Here is a 15,109-nt window from a genome sequence, read left to right on the forward strand (position 1 = left end):
AACCATTTAACTTTATGTGCCATTTGCTCTTTGCATCTGACAATGGAATGCTGCGATTTTGCTCTTTGCAAAGCTTATAATCTCAGCACAAACATACAACGAGTAAGTGATTTGTGCCGTTATATATCGCCTCTAACCTAATACCTAAGACTTGCTATGATTATTGGAATTTTTTAGCCTATTTACCACCATGTGAACTCTCCTCTGACGATGTCCACGGGCGAAAAGTAACATTGTTGGTATTTGGCGACATCACGTGGTGTGTTCTTGGACTACATGCAAAATATCCGCTCACTTCCTCTTACTTTCCACCTCAGCTTATGCATGTATAGTTTTATTGAAATAGTTTAACATTTAGTTTAAAGCCTTTTACCTTTGTTGTTTAAATGAAGAAATGTTCTTAAATTAAATTCTGTGTAGGCTATATGTATTTTAGATGCCTAGTGGAATTGATTGGTCTTTACCGTACTGGCAACAAAGTGTCATTTATTATCATAACAATACAAAGGATTTTATTATTATTATTATTATTATTATTATTATTATTATTATTATTACAACAAATAATACAACACATTCCAAGAGGGTTACATCATAAGCACGTCATAGTATTACTTGCTATTGGATGTTTGGAGATCTTAATTGTAGGCTATTTAAATATGACTCAGCATAATTTTTTAAAAGAAAATCTTTGAAAGCTTCGGAAAGTTAAATGTTTCTAGCGAATGTCATTAATTAACTGTTAAAGTGTCGAATTTGTATTCGATATTTGAGCTTCCGGTCTGCGTTTACGTTACCATAGCAACAAAGTTGACAACATGTTTCGGCGAAGTCAGTCAGCAATGTAAACGACTGCAGCTGTAAAAATTTATTTAGTTGAAGATTCACATCGCAAATTTTGTATGTTTTGCTTTCGGAAGCAGAAAGTATCGTTCTGTCTATTTATATAACTCATCTTTATGCCAGGAACATTGAAATGTGATTTATCTACAGCTACACGTTCTGTGAGAGACGTCAAGAGAACATGCTATAACTCCTGCAGTTTAGCGAATTTTTAAAACGATGTCTCACAGGTTTGTATGCTATAACCCAATGTTACAGTAACTTTGCTCACGGGTGTGATTGCTAGAAAATATTATCTCGATAGATGTAAAATATTATACCATTGAATAGTCACAAACTTGCTATGGTTTAATACTCAGTATTTTATGTTTGGTGATTCTGAATATAATTAAAACATGCAATCATTCTCTAAATTATCTATTACTCAAAAAAAAAAAAAAAGAAAAACTCTGGAACACAAAATGAGATGTTAGGCAGATGGACTGACAGCCTCAGACCTCATCAGACCTCAGTCACAGAAACTTTGATTGAAAGATGAAAATGTGCAGTAAAGATGCAATAAAAGTGAATAGTGACTGGGACTAATGTTCTGTTTAACATTTTATTTTGTGTTGATGGAAGAAAGAAAGCCATATGGGGTTGGAACATGAAAGTGATGTGGAGTGTAATGAAAAATTTTCATTTTTGGGTGAACTATCCCTTTCATTTAAAATCCCCTTTAATGTTACGATATTGTTTTTAATTCATTGTAAATTCTTTAGCTTGTTTGTATTAACCCAATGAGTAAAACACAGTTTGTCTTCAACAGCACATACAATAAACTCTGGTGTGATGCTCACGAGGAGCTTAGCTGTTTGCTAGCCCAAGAACTCCCAGCGGAACCACTCAGGCCCGAGAGAGACCGAGTGGTGTTCTTCCAAAGACTCGCCACCCTCTATGTCTGCTATGTTCAGATTTTCAGGCAGCTAGAAGAGGCCTATGACCAAATTGTTCACCCCCAGAAGAGGCGAGTGATTCGACAGGTGCTGGATGGTGTGATGGGCCGTGTTCTGGAGCTAAAGAATGAAATGGTGGAAAAGGAATTTTCAGAGTACCACTATATGGATGATGTCATCCAAGACCTGAAATTATCTCCTGTGAGTTTGAATAGGTCATCCCTTGTGGTCTAATGGAATTTAAAGGCATTGTTCACCCCCAAATTTTAAAAATCATTTACTGCCATCCCAGATGTGTATGACTTTCTTTCTTCTGCAGAATACAAATGAAGATTTTTAGAAGAATATCTCAGCTTTGTTGGTCCATCCAACACAAGTGAATGGTGGCCAGAACTCTGAAGTTCCAAAAAGTACATAAAGGCAGCATAAAAGTAATCCATATGACTCCAGTGGTTAAATCCATGTCTTCAGAAGCAATATGATAGGTGTGGGTGAGAAACAGATACATATTTAAGTCCTTTTTTACTAGAAATCTCCACCTTTGACTCAGCCCGACCAGTATGTGTTGATATGCACAAAGAATGCGAGTCACCAAAAAACAAAAGAAGAAGAATGTGGAAGTGAAAGTGGAGATTTATATATATATATAAATCTCCACTTTCACTTCCACATTCTTCTTCTATATATATATATATATATATATATATATATATATATATATATATATATATATATATATATATAAGCAGAGAATATTGATCTGTTTTTCACCCACACTTATCATATCTTCAAAGTTCAGGCCACCATTCACTTGCATTGTATGGAGCAACAGAACTGAGATATTCTTCTAAAAACCTTTGTCTGTGTTCTGCATAAGAAAGAAAGTCATACACATCTGGTATGGCGGGTGAGGAAATGATGAGAGAATTTTAATTTTTTGGTGAATTATCCCTTTAACAATGTATTGACATTTGTCTTAATTTAGCCATTTAAAAAAATATATATATCTCATACTCTCTATCCTTGTTCTTTGCCAAAGGAGGACCTTGAGATTCCAATCCCCAGGTATTTCATTTGTGAGCGGAACAAAGTGCTTCAGGACAGAGAAAGAATGTTTGCAACTGTATTAAACCAAATGGAGGCAATAGAAAAACCAGAAGTGAGTTAAATATCTCTGTGTTTCACATGTAGTTTGTCATAAACAACAGTCACTGGATAGTTTCAGACTACTCTCTTGTCTCTCCAAGCCTCCTGTAGAGCGTAAGCTGACACTGGAGAGAGCCATTAAAATCATCCAGGTGGCAGAAAGAGCACGGCAAGGTCGACTAAGGGCCAAGTTCATGAAAGAGATCCATAAAGATTCAGAGAGACAGAAGAAAGCTAAGGAAGAAGAGGCAGTTACCACTGACCAGGCTGCAGTTTGTATCCAGAAGGTACAATATGCTTATACTTAAGCACGTGCACACATAGACATCAAAGGGGGCTTGAGCACCTGCCCTTTTTCTTCCTCGAGAGAAAGTGCCATTTTTTCTGGGGTGCTTTTAAAAAAAAAAACAATTAATAAATGAATATATATTCCTGTTTGCGCACAGCTTCCCTGTCAAACAAATATATTTATTGAATAAAAAACAAAATATCAGGTCGGGAGATGAGACTTTGTCAAGTTCCGATGCCCTTCCTCCCTCCCTCTCTCTCTCTCCTTCCGCATCTCCGCGAAGCAGTGCAGCACACAACGGCACATCAGACACACAGACAGGCAGACATGCAGGCAGCAGCCCCTCCCAGCTCCTATCCCAGTTGTGTTTTTCTTGGCTTGTGTGGAGGTGAGTGGTGATGAACAAAAGACTAATTAGCTAAAAGCCAAAAGACAAATATAGTTAACTTGTGTCTTGCTAACATGTATGACTCATGAGCTACTAGCTAATGTAATAAGTTAGCTAAAGTTTAGCTATGGCAATATATCATGGCCATACAGGCTAATGTACTGTACTTAATGGAGACACTACAGGTGAATACAGTAAAATTTGTGTCTAATAACGTCATCACAATCGCCACATTGATATGCAAATTAGGCGTTAACTAATTAAAATGCGTTAATTTGCATACATTTGACATGGCACTGCAGGTGAATAGGATAAACAAAATAACTAGTGCATATCACCACAGAACTTCCCCAGTTAATGACTTACATCAAGAGTCTTTTCCCCTGAAGTGTTATGTTTAAATATGCAGATTAGCTTGTTTTGGTTAATTTAGAACAAATCTACAGATGCAAACAGACAGAGGGTAGTAGGCTTAAAACAAACACCATCTTAATGTGTATTTTGGAAGTTTTCTTTGCAAGATGACATGGAAGCAAAATAGACCAAAATCTCAAAATTTACCACTACATGAAAAAAGTGTCCTGCCTTAAACAGTAACTTCATAATTTTGATCGTAGGCTCCTCATCTAAAACGATTTATTGCCTTGTGCAAAATAAACAAATTATTTGTGAAACTATGTCCCTCTCCTTGGTGCAGTCATTTATTCTAAATATATACTTGAAACTAGTAGCATAGAAAACATGCACATTGTGGCATAGTTTCCTTTGCTGTTATCTGCTCTTGTGATAAACCTAGTGAATACTAAAGAAGACCATGGTCTCTGTGTGAACTGATTATTTTGTAGAAATCTGTTGAGTATGAAACAATTGTGTGAGTGTGAGGGAATTAAAATAAATTGGTAAGGAAGTCAGAGTTGTGTTAATATATTTAACGTTTTGTTTAAAAAAATTTGTTTTAAATAAATAATTATGAGAAGTGCCCTTTTTTTCCACTTGAGCCCCTGCCCCCCAAAATGTCTGTGCACGTCCCTGCTTACACTAATATGTTTGAAATGATATTAGTTCAAACAAAACATTTCTTAAACTAATCAAAATCTCTATTTAGGTCTGGAGAGGCTTCACTCAAAGGAAAATTACAAAAAGGCTGCGTGAGGAGGAAATGATATTTCTTGGAATGGTACAATGAATTATACATTTACTTAATTCATGACATGTACTACTGTATGTATTACATGCAAAGCACATCTTCAGAATTATGTGCTCAGTATTGATAGTTGTAAGTAAACTGTAAAAATTTTGTGATATTCACTATGCTTTTGCGGCTTGACCTCAGGTTAAATATGCCACTACCGTGTCGGCAACAGTAGATGGAACTCTAATACTGGATTTGTCTGAAACCAAAGGCAGCTGCTGTGCTGCCTCGCTGCCTAGACAGTCAATGACCTAGCTGGCTGTTTTTGCACGAAGGCACCTTTTAAGGAAGCTGGTTTTAGACAGACTGCCTTGCAAAGCACCATAACATCATGTCTAATGATCTAAAAGAAATTCATGTCAGGTTTAGAGATAACCAAGAGATTTTAATGACTACAATGCTTATTGTAAAAACAATCATGTGTAGGCACCTTTGTGGGATAGACAGGATGTTACTGAAACACTGGATTCAGATGATCCATTTGTCTGGTTTTTGACATACTGTCTTCATTTTTATTCTCTGGCTGTGCCATTGTTAGGCCATGGATCCAAAACTGTCCTATCCATCCCCATCTGAGCTGGTAGTCCAGAACAATGAGACCAGCAAGCGGACCAGGCAAGGCGAACATGAGGATGACTATCTGAAGTCCATCAGCTCTGTTGTATTTCAGCTCAGGGAAGTGGAGGGCCCTGAAATGAAGGAGGCCATGAAAGATCAGATCCGACAGTGGTTCATTGAGTGTCGGTGAGGATCCCAACTAGTCAGTCATTTAACTCAAACATGGGTTACCACGAAATTAGTCTTACCACTGTGTTTTACCAATCTTGACTAAGAGCATAGTGTTTCTCTTTAAAGCGTCAAAATGAAAATTCTCTAATCATTTACTCACCCTTATGCAATCCCAGATGTGTATGACTTTCTTTTATCTGCTGAACTCAAATGAAGATTTTTAGAAGAATTCCTCAGCTCTTTTGGTCCATTCAATGCAAGTGAATGGGTGCCAAATTTTGAAGCTCCAAAAATCACATAAGTCAGCATAAAAGTAATCTCTAAGTCTCCATTGGTTAAATCAGTCTTTAAATAAATCATCTTCAGAAGCGATATGATAGGTGTGAGTGAGAACCAGATCACTTTCACTTTCTTCTTCTTGTGTTTTTGGTGATTCACATTCTTCATGCGTACTGCCCACTACTGGGTTAAAAAGTTAAAAAGGACTTAACGGCTCATGTCATGAGGAATCAAATTTTCCTTGATCTTTCTACATATATTTCTACTATAAAAACCTACTGTAAATTTCAGAACTCAAAACTTAATCCCAAATGCAATAAAGGCATTTATTGAAATCAAGCTGCAAAACGCCTCATTCTCTACTTCTGTAATATTGTGAGGTCACAAAGAGTACTCATTAATTCATAACTGCCTTTACAGCAACAACATCAATGCCTACTATACATCATCGCACCCTTGGCCATGCCCACTGGCCATGGGGCTCAGTTCGTAAACAGAGAGAGAGAGAGAGAGAGAGAGAGAGAGAGAGTAGGGCAAACAGTGTGGCCTAGTGTGGTCTAACTATTCCTAAACACCAATTGGGTCCCATCTGGACTATTTTGTATTATTTTTGTATATAAACATAGACTACACAGACATCTTTGACTGTTGTCATGTCTCTGGCGCTGCTTTTAAAAGACACAGTGTCAAATTATAACTCAGTTTTAAGCCATTCGGTTACATTCAGCTGCTGCCACTTGTTGTGTGCATAAACTGTTCAACATACTGTTCTTTCGCCCATCTGCGCTATTTTTAATTGTTGATGTATTTAAACACACACTAAATGGACGTATTTAACCATTTTGATGCGTTTCTGACGATGTGCACCTCGGTACAAGATGATACTGGAAACTGGATTTGTGCATCTTCATTGGGCTTTGCACTATGAATGTGTATTTCAGCGTGGATTGCTTGTGAACCTGTCATAAAACGATTCAAGCTTTGCAAAGGAATTGTCATTGAAGAATGGGGCATGTGTTGGATCTGTGGTATGTGTAATGTGAAATGTAGTTTTATAATATTGTGGGGTTGATCATTGTCTTCTGATTGAATTTCAAATATGGCTGTATTTGAGGGGCTGCACGATGTTAGCCAATCAGAACAGTGGGCGTTCACATTGTCGTTTAGAGGAGCTGAGGCCAAAACCGAGTGTTTAGACAGAGGGCCAGAAACAGGATGGAAAATATGATATATTACTATATTATGACTCTTTTAGTGAAAAAAAAACCTTAACTAACATTATCAGGGGACCTCAGGGAGATAATACAACTTTAAAAAAGGGCATTTCATGACCCCTTTAAAAAGTTATCTGTTTCTCACCCACACCTATCATATTGCTTCTGAAGATATGCATTTAACCACTGGAGTCTTATGGATTACTTTTGTGCTGCCTTTATATGACTTGCATTGTTTGGACCTACAGAGCTGAAATATTTTTCTAAATAACTTCATTTGTGTTCAGCTGATGAAAGAAAATCAAACACATCTGGGATGGCATGAGGGCGAGTAAATGATGAAAGAATTTTAAGTTTTAGTTGAACTGTCCCTTTAACATATAAATAACATGAGTACTTTTGAAAAGTGATGCAACAGGTTCATTTCCTGACTACCCAGAAGAGGAGGATGGAGGTTCAGCTCTTATATTTGCTGATAAAACACCTGAGCAGGTAAACATATTTAGTACAAACTAGGCGTGGCAAAGTAGGTACATTTTAAACAACAAACCTATTTAGTTTCTAGAAAAGGCTCAGGAGATTTGGGTCATTCTGGTGAAATGGTCAAATTATGATATTGTTTGTGTGAAATGTGTGTGCCACAACTGATTTAATTAACAGCATTCTGAACTTAGTGACATCATTTTCTAGATTTAACTCTGTTTATTGTTTAAGGGAAAATAAATTTTAATACGTTTTTGATATTCATTGGAATATCAAACAATTTGGTTGCCCAAACGTCCTCTTATGACAGTATCCAGGCTTGAGGTTAGAAAAATTTCTTGAAGGTTCAGCAGTAACATTTTCAAATTAAAATTTCCAGCACAAATGGCACCATTTCCTAAAAAAATTACCCAATTACAGTACATACAGTATGTTTTAGATTTTCATTGTCCATATTTTACAGTATGCTTATGCTTAACTGATTAAATAAAGATGGAATGAAGCAAGTTTGCCAAGTGTGCTACTCTTTTTACATAATCTTTTGTGTAAAATATGTCTTTCTCTGAAGCTGGCAGAGGAGCTGGCAGCAAAGGAGGAGGAAGACGGCAACAAAAAGCAGAAAGGAAAGGAGGAGAAAGGAAAAAAGGACAAAGGAAAAACCATAGAGGAGGTAGGATCTGAAGAGAGGACCTGATATGTGCAAAATTTAAAACCACATTTATAAACAGTGAATAGGAAAGAACTCCACAGAATGGCCACTTAATATGAGAACCAAGCTCAGTATTTTCTCTACTGTTTTCAATTGAGATTTATGTCACAGGAGGAAGAACCTGGACTGAAGATGCTACCATCTGCCTACTTGAAAGATCTTGAGAGAGGACACAAAACATTTTCTGGCAAGGACAAACTACAGAATTAAACAATTATGGTGTAAAAATAAAACACATCAATGGCAAGAGAGGGAGTTTGACTATCTTATCTGGTCTGCAGAAGTTTGGCGAAACAGAAACGAGTCCAAGAATTTTAGTCAAAGACATGAGATGGAGCTGATAAAGGAGGAGAAAAGAAAAGAGATTGAGGTGGAAATAAGGAAACAGGTGACTGGTGGTTCAATGAAAGTCTTTTTGCTCATCCACTATGCTTGCACAGATATTAGTTACTTGTAAAATGTGTTATGACAGTTCAGGGATAACCAGATTTGTGTATGTTTAGGATGTTCTTTGACCCTTTGAGAAGGTTACTGCTGTAAACCAGTTCTGTGCATATGTGCTGCTTTTACACTTGCTGATGTTTTTTTTTTTTTCTGAAGCTTTTCCTGAGATCAAACACGTAGTTAGAAAGTTTCCCTGAGATCAAACATTTAGTTAAAGCCACATGTCCCTGACAATTCTTTTAATTTGTATTAATGTTAATCCTAGTTTTGAGAGACAAGTCCATTTTTCTTGCTTGTTCAGGTGGATGAGTTGATGAGACAGGAGCTGGCTAATTGGAAACTGGCTGTGGATAAGGAAAAAAGCGGAAAGACCAAGGGTGCCGCAAAAGTACAGTCAATGATTTCTTGACATATTGATTTTATTGGATAATGTCAGAGATTTTATTGATTGTATGTCTTACATTACACATGCAAATGAAAAAACTGCAAACAATTTTGCCTCTGGTCTCTAAAGAGAATTGTATTTGTGTCTTATTTACACATTTATTTTTCATAGAAAAAGAAGGCATCTAAAAGTGGAAAGAAAAAGAAGAAGGACAAAGATCTTACAGCTGATAGGTTTTTCCCCCCAGTTATCAAGTTTCTTTGGAAGTTTGAGAGTTTGTTTTTTTAAAGGGATAGTTCAATGAAAATTATGTCATCATTTACTCACCCTTATGTCATTTCAAATCCACATTATTGTAAAAGGAAGAATGTTATAAGTACTGACAGCCTCAGTTGCCTTACACTTGCACTGCATCTTTTTCTCATATAATAAAAGTGAATGGTGACTGAGGCTAACATTCTGCTTAACATCTCCTTTTGTGTTCCTTGAAAGAAAGAAAGTAATCCGGGTTTGGAACAACATTAGTGTGAGATGAATGATTTTCATTTCTGGGTGAACTAACGCTTTTAGGTTATCCACAGTTAAATGCTCTGTTTTTTGTTTTTTTTGTAGGACTATCGAGTCACTGTTTGAAGAGCTGGTTGAACAGGAATTGCTGAAAAAGGCAGATAATGTTAAACTAAAAGATTATCTAGGTATTTACATTCTGTTTTAATATTCAATATTTCTGGTGGTCTGGGTAGCTCAGCGAGTAAAGATGCTGACTACCACCCCTGGAGTCACGAGTTCGAATCCAGGGCGTGCTGAGTGACTCCAGCCAGGTCTCCTAATCAACCAAATTGGCCCGGTTGTTAGGGAGGGTAGAGTCACATGGGGTAACCTCCTCGTGGTCACCATAATGTGGTTCTCGCTCTCGGCGGGGCACATGGTGAGTTGTGCGTGGATGCCGCGGAGAATAGCATGAAGACTCTATATGTGTCTCTGCGGTAACACGCTCAACAAGCCACGTAATAAGATGCGCAGGTTGACGGTCTCAGACATGGGGGCAGCTGAGATTCGTCCTCTGCCACCTGGATTGAGACGAGTCACTATGCCACCACGAGGACTTAGAGTGCATTGGGAACTAGGCATTCCAAATTGGGGAGAAAAAGGGGAGAAAAAGTCTAATTCAATATTTCTTGAAAAAATACATATTTTTTTAAAGGGGACTATAGCTACCTCGGCACAACTCTACGACAGTCCGACATTGAGCCTATGCCATCTTTATCAGACGTTCGGCAAGTTGTAGCCCTATATGCTGTCTTACCATTAGGTAGAGTACTTCTAAAAATGTGTTTTTTAAATTTACATATTTTATTTCAGAAATGCCAGTGAAATAATTATACTTCAACATAAACAATGTAATTTCTCTGTCTTATAGGTTCCCAGGCAGTTCATGAAAAGGCTCCCCCGGTCAAGGCTATCCTGCTAGTGGGGCCGTCAGGAGTGGGCAAGAAAATGTTGGTCCATGCCATCTGCCAGGAGACTGGAGCCAACCTGTTTGACCTTTCACCTTTAAATGTGGCTGGAAAATACCCTGGCAAGAGTGGACTGCAGATGATGCTACATATGGTGTTTAAGGTATAATTTTACATATAGGCACTTTGGAATTTACCTAAAAATGTGATATTGGCATGCTAAGTATTGGTATTTTTAAGTACTCTGTATTCTATGCAGGTAGCCCGACTGATGCAGCCATCTGTAGTATGGATTGGAGAGGCTGAAAAGATGTTTTACAAAAAAGTACCAAAAGATGAGAAGGAGGTAAGTGTGACTATGCTACTAATTTGACCCGTCTTGTAGTGTAAATGACATGTAATTAACTATTTATATGGGTTTAATTCTGTTCAATCCACAGTTAGATCCCAAGCGTCTGAAGAAGGATTTGCCCAAGATCCTCAAGTCCATCAGAGGGGAAGATTGTGTTCTAATAGTGGGAACTACAAGTGATCCACACAGTGCAGAACTAAAATCCTTTTGCAAATTCTACACTAAGATCATCCTCATACCTCGACCAGACTATGCATCCAGATATGGTGAGCTAATGTTTATTTTAATGTCAGCAAATGGCATACAGTATCATAAAGTGGTATGGCTTCATACATTATGACCTGGAAGATTCTGTAATTGTAACACAGCATTTAAACAGTAAATTTGGAAAAAATAAGTTAATTTGATGTAAAAACAAATGCATCATAATATTTCCAATCTGCACATTTTCACAGTAATGTGGAAAGAGCTGATAAAAAAGAATGGAGGAGAAGTGACCAATGATCTGGATCTCAGCTCTTTGGCAAAGATCTCTGATGGCTACACACAGGGTCACATGGTACAGGTTGTGCATAGGATCTTGACTGTACGGCGCATTCAGCAGCTTGCTAAACGACCGCTAACTGCCTCAGAATTTGTGTCTCCACTTGCTAGGATCGATCCTGTGTTTCAGGAAGAGGAAGAGGCCCTAAAAGTAAACAAATATCTCTAAAATTTTTATGATAGCATGGTTTCTCATTGCACATAGCAGCTGCTAGCTAACTTTCCAATGAGCTATGAAATTTTGGGGGGATTGTCTCTCGACTTACTGGGGAAAGAAAAACCGTAATAATAAAAAAACAATGCCAGTTTTCTCTGTATCTTTCTTATAAAACAAATTGTTTTCCCACAGAATTGGTATGCCAAGACTCCCCTTGGAAAGAAGAGAGTTAAAGCTGCCTCAGGGAAAGAAGGTGATGAAGAGGACCCAAAAAAGGGAGGCAAAGGTGGCAAGAAGAAAGGAAAAAAGTAGCAATATAAGTATTAATGTGACCAACCACAATTGTACATTTCCCTGTCTTTAACAATAAATGTATTTGTTTGCTTATGTTTCATTCCCTTTAACTGGCTATCATTATCTTATGATAGTATGCAAATTTTTGTCCAAGTAGTATTTGGTGCTCTGTCCTGTGTTAAAATAAAATCCATTAGTGAACCTTCCTTGCACAAGAATTCCTCCTTGTGTCTGCTGTAGGTTGCTGGGGTCCATACATAGAGGTGAAAAGATAGTGCTTCAGATGTGTCAAGGACAACTAATGGGAGAGGGGGATTTTGTTGCCCCAGTTAGACATGTGGAGCTGTGATTGGTCTGGGCTGAAACTGAGACAGCCCCCAGACTAAGGTTTAAGGGATTATTTCAGATCAACAAATGGACAGCCACTCTGTCAAAGTGAGGCAACTCTGAGCTGGTAAACATGTCAGTCTCATGCATATTTTATTGATGTAAATCTTTTGTGAGGTGTACCCTGACTTCTGAAAGTTTAAATCGAGGTTGTCCTCATTTTTCTTGTGATTTTGATGCAAAGCAGGGACAAGGTGCAAAGCAGCATCAACCTTTGTAGATTTGATGTCCTGAAGGTCATGCGGTTCTCACTTCCTCTAGTTACACTCACGTGCCAACAGTGTCATGTGTACTATGAACAGAATTTTAACTAAATTAAATTACTTTTATATATATTTTATAGCATGATTGTAAAACACCCCTGACAAGTGAAACAAGTGTCTAAGAAATTGATCAGATCTACAGGTACAGTATTTATATTAATTTAAATGTGATCAAATTGAACTGCTCATTAAGAATAATAATATAGTGTAAAGCAATATGATGGTGTGTGATGATGCTTGAGCAACAATGTGACACAGAGTGGAGAGAGATAGAACCAAAGGAAATGTGAAACTTGCAGAGATGAGCTCCAAACTAGGACCGGCGAGCTTAGGTACAATGTTCAGCTGTTTTGTCAAGTTCTAATTTCACCTAACACTTCCTCACATGACCCTTGTTCCTTAACAAATTGCTATTTATATGACATCTTTGGACCTTCAGTGACATTGCGTCCCTGCTAGTTTGAGCTAAGATTTCTTCCTTACGGTAGTGGACTAGTTCGACACAAACTTTGCATCTGCTTAAAGCAACAGACCTTCAAGTCTGTTCAATGAAACAGGTTAAATAGGAAACATTAAAGTTTTAACTGTAAGCAATATCCATTAAGATGAATTAGAACATACTGTCCTCAAGTATACATCAGTAATGTTCAAATTATGTGTACTGTTGCAGAAAATAGTTGATGTAGAGATTATCATTGTTTCTCTGGCTTTCTCACACATAGGTCTGAGCATCAAATGAAATGGTGTAAAAAAAAAAAAAAAAAACTACACAAGAGGCTTTGACTCATCCAGTCTTATAGAGCAAAAAGGTAAAACATCAGCCTTTTGAAAAGGCTGGACGTGACATCATGCAAGGGGCAGATGTGTGAGCGACGAGCTCTGTGCACTTTGCTACATTTTTGATTATTTTCATGTTATAATCTGGTGAATTTTGATACACCCAGTTACACATTTGCTCTTTGATGCAAAATGTGGCAAAGAAGTCAAAATTCTTGGGCTCTGGAGACATTAAAAATCACTTACATGTTCAGGATGAAAGTTGATTTGGAACATCTCATTGAAAAGCTTGAAGATCTTGAGAATAGAAGCCGCAGGAATAACGTTCGAATTGTTGGAATTCCTCAGCATGAGGAGGGCAGAGATATGGTGAAATTCTTAGACAAGTTTTTCCAGAGTCTGCCCGACATAACAGGCCACAAGCTGGAAATCGAGCGAGCTCACAGAGTCCCAGCTCACAGATTTGCTGAGGGAGATAGGCCCCGATAGATTCTGGCCAGATTTCTGAGATCATCCGATAAAGATCTTGTGTTGCGCCAGGCGAGGAGCAAAGGGAAGCTTTCTTGGAAGAACCATAATATTTTCTTGTTCCTGGACTTTGCGAACTCAACAAGAGAGAAGCGCGATCGGTTCAAGGAATGTAAGAAACTCTTACAATGGCAAAAGATCACTTTTGTGCTGATGTTTCCGGCCAAATTGAGAATAGAAATGAAGGACGGTCACAAAGTATTTACATGTCCCAATCAGGCAATGTCTTTTATTGAATCAGTGGGTGAGTAAACCATTGGGTGTTTCTTATGTGAGTGGGTCGACTCGCTGTACTTACGCTTGAGGAAGCTGGGCGACATTTTTTATTTTTTTTTTATTTTGTGTTGGCTCCGCTGTGCGGCTGGAGCTTGTTTTTTGAATAACAGTCTTCCTTAAAGAAACTTTTGCATTGTCGAAAGATTACTTTTGCATTGAAGTTCCCGGCCAGTTTGAGAGTGGACACTACAGATGACCGCAAAATATCTACATGCTCACACAAAGGATGTCTTTTATGAAGTTGACGGATTGTGTAAGTCATGGTATATACGTTTATGCAGCCACCGAGTGAATTGACTTGACCATCAGGGGAACCGGGATGCCGGTTTTGTTTCTTTTTGTATTAGTTCCGCCTAGCGGCTGGAGCTTGTTCTATTGAATAACACTCCTTTGGAACAGCTGTGGATTAATCTGTTCGTTCTTCGTGCTTATTCCTCCTGCTGGCTGTAGTTTGTTTTGTTGAGTTTTTTTACAGACATTGGAATTACGTCATCCGTTGAACTCATAACAGCCAGCTCACTGAACATATCTGAACGTTTTATATCAGCTGGAATTTGTTTTGTGGAAGATCACACCTTTGAGACAGTTCTGTGAATTAATCTCCCCTTTTTTTGTGTTCATTCTTCCTATTGGCTGGGTTTATTTTACAAAGTATTTTCTGTTATGTAATTTTGCCTCACAAATTTGTGAGGCAAAATTGTGCAATCCGATGGCAAAGCTGTCGTGGGGGCTCGTGGGCGTTCATGGACCTTTTGAGTTTAGAGGGATTGTCGCTGGTTGACGCTGTCGTGCGCGGGGTTAATGCGCACATTTTTTTTTCTGTTTGTTTTGTTCGGGGGAAAGTTCGGGGTTTGATTGTTTCACTAATGGGGAATGTGGTCCATATAATTTTGTTTTTGACACACAATTTATTTTTTCTACTATATCAAAATGTCAAATGTTAATATGAGTATACTATCTCTCTCCACATGGAATGTAAATGGGTTGGGGCACCCCATAAAAAGAAGGAAGGTTATTACTTTTCTTAAGCATAAGAAAT

General features: G+C 37.8%; 1 protein-coding gene across 4 annotated transcripts; it reads left to right on the plus strand.

Moving 5' to 3' along the window:
- Positions 1–870: 870 nt before the first annotated feature.
- Positions 871–12,045, plus strand: LOC127424443 (dynein regulatory complex protein 11-like). 4 transcript variants are annotated; one of them, XM_051669676.1, is made up of 19 exons: positions 871–1,073; positions 1,652–1,979; positions 2,818–2,937; positions 3,026–3,211; positions 4,707–4,778; positions 5,332–5,537; positions 7,423–7,507; positions 8,067–8,168; positions 8,319–8,394; positions 8,492–8,595; positions 8,953–9,039; positions 9,208–9,269; positions 9,649–9,731; positions 10,241–10,348; positions 10,457–10,656; positions 10,753–10,839; positions 10,934–11,111; positions 11,301–11,539; positions 11,738–12,045. In XM_051669676.1, exons 1-19 carry the CDS (start codon positions 1,063–1,065, stop codon positions 11,855–11,857), a joined length of 2,454 nt encoding a protein of 817 aa, XP_051525636.1. In that variant the 5' UTR covers positions 871–1,062; the 3' UTR covers positions 11,858–12,045. The 4 variants fall into 4 exon arrangements, with proteins under 4 accessions (XP_051525636.1, XP_051525635.1, XP_051525637.1 ...); XM_051669675.1 differs by having other exon boundaries at positions 872–1,073; positions 8,489–8,595; XM_051669677.1 differs by lacking the exons at positions 871–1,073; positions 1,652–1,979 and adding an exon at positions 2,549–2,685 and having other exon boundaries at positions 8,489–8,595.
- The last annotated feature ends 3,064 nt before the right edge of the window (positions 12,046–15,109 follow it).

The sequence above is a fragment of the Myxocyprinus asiaticus genome, chromosome 33 (assembly GCF_019703515.2).
Source record: "Myxocyprinus asiaticus isolate MX2 ecotype Aquarium Trade chromosome 33, UBuf_Myxa_2, whole genome shotgun sequence".
Taxonomy (NCBI): Eukaryota; Metazoa; Chordata; class Actinopteri; order Cypriniformes; family Catostomidae; genus Myxocyprinus; species Myxocyprinus asiaticus.